At 39.4% G+C, this 7,165-nt stretch overlaps 1 protein-coding gene across 1 annotated transcript; it reads left to right on the top strand.

Annotated features, from left to right (window-relative positions):
• Positions 1-5,068: 5,068 nt before the first annotated feature.
• On the top strand, positions 5,069-6,963 carry LOC148690523 (uncharacterized). Its single transcript, XM_088684936.1, has 2 exons — positions 5,069-6,811; positions 6,956-6,963. Exons 1-2 carry the CDS (start codon positions 5,092-5,094, stop codon positions 6,961-6,963), a joined length of 1,728 nt encoding a protein of 575 aa, XP_088541062.1. The 5' UTR covers positions 5,069-5,091.
• The last annotated feature ends 202 nt before the right edge of the window (positions 6,964-7,165 follow it).

Here is a 7,165-nt window from a genome sequence, read left to right on the forward strand (position 1 = left end):
AACTTATGCCAAGAATTTATTTAACGCGATTGTTTATAAGCAACCTCCACTACTTGTGAATATAAGTTCATAACTATTAGGTGAAACTCACTTATATTCTAGCGTCATATTCATGCATGAAAATTAAGCGTGCACTCTCAATAAACATACATAAATAGGTTATCAATAAAACAGTTAAACAAATTGAATTCACAACTTATGAAACGTAATTAGAAGTAATCAAATCAAAATGCAAGCATAAACATATATTTCGAATTACCCCCTAGCCAAGGGGGTTTTAGTTCCTCATGGTACAAAACAAAGAGAATCAAAGAAACACCTAAACATTCCAACAGCTCAAACTTGAATTGTATGAACGTTTAGGCCCTCTTATCTTCCATTCCTCATTCGTACAAAACAAAGAGTATTGAAATTAAACATTGAAATCAAAGAAACACTTAAACATTCCAACAACTCAAACTTGAATTGTATGAACGTTTAGGCACTCTTCTCTTCCTCTTCGTTGTAGCACAAGGTCTAAGGATAGTTTGATGGTGTGAATGGTTTGGGGAGTGGTGGAGGAATGGAAGAGGAGTGGTGGAAATGGAAGGATGGTGTTTGGATTGTAAGGGAGAGCACGGCAAGGGTGTTTGATGTCTACATTCTGAAATGGAAGAGTCAATGAGAATGAATGCAATGGATGCTTATTTATAGGTGAAATGGGGGGAACATGATAGCTAGGAGGGAATGTGGCTGCATGTTTGAATGATTAAAGGATGCATGTGGGTTGGAATTGCATGTGAAATGAATATGTGGCTGCATGTGCAAGGGGACAATCTGAAAATGCATGTGAAAGCATGTGTTGGCTGCAATGATGAAATGGATGGGAGTGCATGTGGCTTAATTAATTAAAGGGAGTGCATGTGCAATGTTTTAAAGGATGGAATGCATGTGAATTAAAGGTGAGTGAATGATTATGGAATGCAATCTGAAATGGGAGATGGAATGGAGGTGTTTTGCATGTGAATTAAAGAGTAAATGCATGTGAATTAAAGAGTGAATGCATGTGAATTAAAGGTGTTGTGTTAGGTGATGGGTGCATGTTAAGTGATAAGTGATAAGTGATAAGTGATAAGTGATGATGATATGATATGTGGTTATGATAAGTGATAAGTGATAAGTGATGATGATATGATATGTGGTTATGATAAGTGATAAGTGGTGATGATAAGTAATGATATGTGGGAGTGTGGCTGAAATGAAGGAGTGGAATGTTGGAATGTTATGCACGGCTAAGGAAATTGGAAAGGTTTAAATGTCCTAAAACTAAAGGGAACAAGGTTCCAACACTTTGGTCTTCAATTAGGTCTTCAATTTCGTCCAACACTTTGGCACAAAGCATAAGCTATCCATCCTTAGCCCAAAAGTGCTCCAAAAGTCTCCAAAATGCATCTTTTTGCTCCTTTAGCCCTTTGGACCTATAAACACACGAAAATAGCTTAAAGGACTAAAATAACTAAAGAAACATAACGTAAATGCACGAGAACAAGCCATTTAAGTCGCATGAATATGCTCCTATCAGTCTTTCGATAAATTATGAAACTCAACGCCCCGGGTCAATTAGGTCCGCTTAAATTAACCGTCAAGTTTTCCTTAAGTTAATGAATTGGATGGGTTTGCGCAACGCAATTCACAACATTCTCCAAGAGTCCTTTACGTGAACAGCACAATAAAGATACAATCAAAGATCATTAAGCATCATGAAAACTATAAGTGTTGACGAGGCATTCGTTACTATGGAATACGCATGAAACTTATGCCAAGAATTCGTTTAACGCGATTGTTTATAAGCAACCTCCACTACTTGTGAATATAAGTTCGTAACTATTAGGTGAAACTCACTTATATTCTAGCGTCATATTCATTCATGAAAATTAAGTGTGCACTCTCAATAAACATACATAAATAAGTTATCAATCAAACAGTTAAACGAATTGAATCCACAACTTATGAAATTCCAACCAAAGGTAATCAATTCAAAATGCAAGCATAAACATATATTTCGAATTCCCCCCTAGCCAAGGGGGTTTTAGTTCCTCATACGTACAAAACAAAGAGAATTGAAGAAACACCAACATTCCAACAACTCAAACTTGAATTGTATGAACGTTTAGGCCCTCTTCTCTTCCATTCCTCATTCGTACAAAACAAAGAGTATTGAAATTAAACATTGAAATCAAAGAAACACCTAAACATTCCAACAACTCAAACTTGAATTGTATGAACGTTTAGGCCCTCTTATCTTCCTCTTCGTTGTAGCACAAGGTCTAAGGATAGTTTGATGGTGTGAATGGTTTGGGGAGTGGTGAAAATGGAAGGGGGAGGCCACGGCCTTAAAGGATGGATTTGGTGTGGTGTTTGGATTATTAGGGAAGGCACGGCACAAGGGAATGGTTGGTGTTTGTGACTGAAATGTGTATGGAAGAGTGTGAATGAATGTTGTGTGAAGTGTGTATGGTTTTTATAGGGAGATGAATGGATGGGAGAGGGAACATGGTTTTTATAGGGAGATGAATGGATGGGAGAGGGAACATGACAGCTAGGTTTGGATGGGAGAGGGAACATGACAGCTAGGTTAAGTGAATGCATGTGCAAAACAACTAGGATGAATGCATGTGGATGTTTGGTGGCTGAAATGAATGTGAAAGCATGTGCTTTTATGGTTGAATGATTAAAGGGTGCATGTGGGTGAATGTGTGGCTGATTTGTGGTGCAATGATGAAGGAATAATCTGGAAATGCAAGGTGAAATGAAGTGGAATGACAATGGCATGTGGAATGGCTGGAAAGTGGAATGGGATGCACGGCAATGATGGTGATTTTCTGGAATGATGGCAGGTTGTGTTGGAATGGTGATTAGGGTGAATGTGCATGAGGGTGAAAATGCATGTGGGAATGCATGTGCACGGCAAGGAACTTTGTTTGTGTGCATGTGGCTGAAATTGGTACAATGATGAAAGGCAAAGTGCATGTGGCTGCAATGGATTAAAGAATGGGAGATGGCTGCAATAATGAAGTGAATGCATGTAAATGCAAAGGGGAAATGCACGGCTAAGGATTGAAATGATAAGTGTATGGTTATGATAAGTGATAAGTGAATGGTTATGATAAGTGATAAGTGAATGGTTAAGATAAGTGATAAGTGAATGGTTATGATAAGTGATAAGTGAATGGTTATGATAAGTGATAAGTGAATGGTTTTGATAAGTGATAAGTGAATGGTTTTGATAAGTGATAAGTGAATGGTTAAGATAAGTGCTAAGTGAATGGTTATGATAAGTGATAAGTGAATGGTTATGATAAGTGATAAGTGAATGGTTTGGTCTTCAATTTCGTCCATCTACTTGGCTTTAAGCATATGATATCCATTCCAATCTCTAATTTGCTCCAAAAGGCATCCTTTTGCATGCTTTGCCCTTAGAACCTGAAAACACACAAAAGAAGCATAAAGGACTAAAATAACTAAAGAAACATAACGTAAATGCACGAGAACAAGCCATTTAAGTCGCATGAATATGCTCCTATCATGCACCCTTAATCAACAAACAAGAATAAGTTATCCATCAAACGGTTAAGTAAATTGCATTCACAATTTATGAAATCACAACTGAAATTAATCAATTCATATTGCAAATATAATCATGGTTTCAAAGTCTCCTCTAGCTAAAACAAGTTTAGCTCCTCATGTTTAGAAAACAAAGATAATTAATCTTAAACATTAAAAACAAAGATAGAATACACCTAGAAACACTCCAGGTGGCTCCTCCTTCCTTCCTTGCTGCCAACAATGGGGATTTGTGTGAATTTAGGCTCTTGAGGTGTGGTGGATGGTGTGGTGTGAATTTGTGGTAGAGGGTGGTGGTTTTTTGAGTGTTGTGGCATCAAGTATTTATAGGGTGAAGGGGAGGCACGGATTTGGGCTGAAAAGGAGAGGAATTAGGACTTCAAATCACCAAAGAACAAGGATACTTTCAATTAGATTCCAAGGAGGACAAGGAATGGTCCTTGTGGCAGATTCTAGAACTTCTAGAAGGGTTACATGTGGCATAAACTTAATGCACGAAAATAGGGCTTCTAGAACTTGATATTTAGGTGATTTAATGTGAAAAGGAGTCCTCTTTGAAGTTGGAATTAAGGTAGGAAAAGATTAGGATAGGATAGGATAAGATAAGGTTGGATAAGGTTTGGATAAGATAAGGAAATTTGGATAAGGTTCCTTATTTCTTGCTCTTTCCTTATCTTCTTTGCATTTGGACTTCTTTCTCCAGATTTTTAGCCTTTCCTAGCATCTCTTGACTTCAATTTCGTCCATCCACATTGCTCCATAGTTAAGCTATCCAATCCATGCCCAAAACTGCTCCAAATAGCCTCAAAATGCACTTTCTTGCTCCTTTTGCCATTAGGACCTAAAAACATACGAAAATAGCTTAAAAGACTAAAATAGATAGTAATTAAGTAACTAAATGCAAGGAAACAACATAACTAAGTAGCATAAATATGCTCCTATCACCAAATGAAGGAGGAGCTTCTTCTTCAATATTTCTACGAAGGTCTCTTACCAATTGAACGTCAAATGTTGGATGCATCCGCGGGAGGAGCTTTAGTGGACAAGACACCCATGGATGCCAAAACTCTCATTGCTAATCGAGCACTCAACGCACAACAATATGAAGGTGTTGGGCAGAGAGACACCCCACGGCCACATCATGTAAATGAGGTAAGTTCTATTTCTGAGTTACAATCCCAAATGGCTAACCTTACGTCTATGTTATCGCAGTTTGTTGAAGGCCCCAAAGCGCAAGGAACTACAATCTGTGGTGTATGCTCCATTCAAGGACACCAATCTGATTAATGCCCTCAATTAATTGAGAATGGAGGGTGGGAATCTGCTAATGCCGTGGGTTATGGGAATCAAAACCAACCAAGGGGTGATCCTTTCTTTAATACATACAATCAAGGATGGTGTGACCACCCAAATTTCAGATGGAGAGATGCACCATAATCTGCCCAACAAGGTGGATTCCGACAACCCCCGGGTTTCTTTCCAAGGCCAATGGCACCACAACCACCTCCTCAAGCACAATCATCCCAAACCAACTCAGGTACGTCTATGAATGATGATAAAACATATCAATTATTAACCACAATGGCACAGGGAATGCAGAACCAAGCAAAGGAGGTTAATGAGCTAAAGAAGCAAATGGGCCAAATGGCCGAATTTTTGGGACAATTTCGTGAAAATGGTAAGTTACCAAGCACTACGGTGGTCAATCCCAAGGGTGGTTTCGAATCTGCAAAAGCTATCACCCTAAGAAGTGGAAAAGAAGTGGGAAGCAAAGCACATGAATCTGCCCAAAACAAGGAAGATGAGAAGATACAAATTGAAGAAGAGGAGCCCACGGCAAGGGTAGCACAACCCATGCCGCAGCCATCTAAGCTCTCCCATCCGTCCATCTCAGGTAATGTTGTCCCAAATGTTGTGATTTCGAACACTAATCTGCCCAATGTTCCTTTCCCTCGCAGATTTGCACAATCAAAGAAGGAAGAAAGCGAAAAGGACATTTTGGATACCTTTCGAAAAGTCCAAGTAAACATTCCTTTACTTGATGCTATTAAGCAAGTGCCCAGGTATGCAAAGTTTTTAAAAGAGTTATGCACAACTAGGAAAAGAATTTCAAACAAAGAAGTTGTGAAAGTAAGTGAAAATGTATCCGCGGTTTTGCAACGAAAGTTACCTCCAAAGTGTAAGGATCCAGGGAGCTTTACTATCCCATGCATAATTGGAAACACTAGATTTGAACAATGCATGTTAGATTTAGGTGCTTCTATTAATGTCATGCCATATTCCATTTATGCATCTATGAACCTTGGTGAGTTAAAACAAGATGGCGTTATAATTCAATTGGCCGATCGTTCTAACGCTTATCCCAAGGGAGTCCTTGAGGATGTTTTAGTGCAGGTCAATCATCTTATCTTTCCTGCGGATTTTTATGTCTTAGAAATGGAGGATTCGAGCCATGCTCCATCATTGCCAATCTTGCTAGGCCGTCCATTCATGAAAACAGCGAGAACAAAGATAGACGTGTTTACGGGAACATTGACCATGGAGTTTGATGGGGACATTATTAATTTTAATCTTTCTGAAACCATTAAATATCCAATTGAGGACCATTCTTGTTTTGCTATTGACATTGTTGATTCTTTGGCACAGGTGCATTTGGATCAAATGAACGAAGATGCACTTGAGGTGGCCTTAGTGCACGGCATAGGAGCAAGAAATGAGGGTGGGGAAATTCTTGCAACCCATAGCATGCAATCTGACCATATTGTCGTGCCCCCTTGTGGTGAAGTGACTGAAATGGTCGCTGCCCTCGAGTCATTGCCTTCACACTCTGGTGAGTCTCCACTCTCAATTTTAGATTCGGTTTTGACTAACAAGTTACTTCCATCAATTGTGCAGCCACCTACACTTGATTTAAAGCCTTTACCTAGTCACTTGAAGTATGTTTTCTTGGGAGAAGATCAGACACTACCCGTCATCATATCTAGCTCACTCACGGCCCAAGAAGAAGACAAGTTGATAAGGGTGTTAAAGGAGCACAAATCTGCCATTAGATGGACCTTGGCGGATATCAAAGGCATTAGTCCCACCACGTGCATGCATCGCATCCTTTTGGAGGAGGGAGCCAAGCCATCTCGTGAAGCTCAACGTCGCCTTAATCCACCCATGTTGGAAGTAGTAAAAAATGAGGTTATAAAATTGCTTGATTGTGGTGTTATATATCCTATTTTTGATAGTCGTTGGGTGTCACCCGTGCAGGTTGTTCCAAAGAAGTCCGGAGTCACGGTGGTGATGAAGAACAAGAGCTTGTACCCACTCGTATTGTGACCGGTTGGCGTGTTTGTATTGATTACAGGAAGTTAAATGCCATGACAAGGAAAGATCACTTTCCATTGCCATTCCTTGACCAAATGTTAGAAAGGCTAGCCGGTTATAAATTTTATTGCTTTCTTGATGGATATTTCGGATATAACCAAATTGTGATAGCTCCGGAGGACCAAGAGAAGACAACCTTCACGTGCCCCTTTGGCACCTTTGCATATAGGTGCATGCACTTTGGTTTGTG

Source organism: Pyrus communis, chromosome 15 (genome assembly GCF_041283825.1).
Source record: "Pyrus communis isolate YQ-2024b chromosome 15, ASM4128382v1, whole genome shotgun sequence".
NCBI lineage: Eukaryota > Viridiplantae > Streptophyta > Magnoliopsida > Rosales > Rosaceae > Pyrus > Pyrus communis.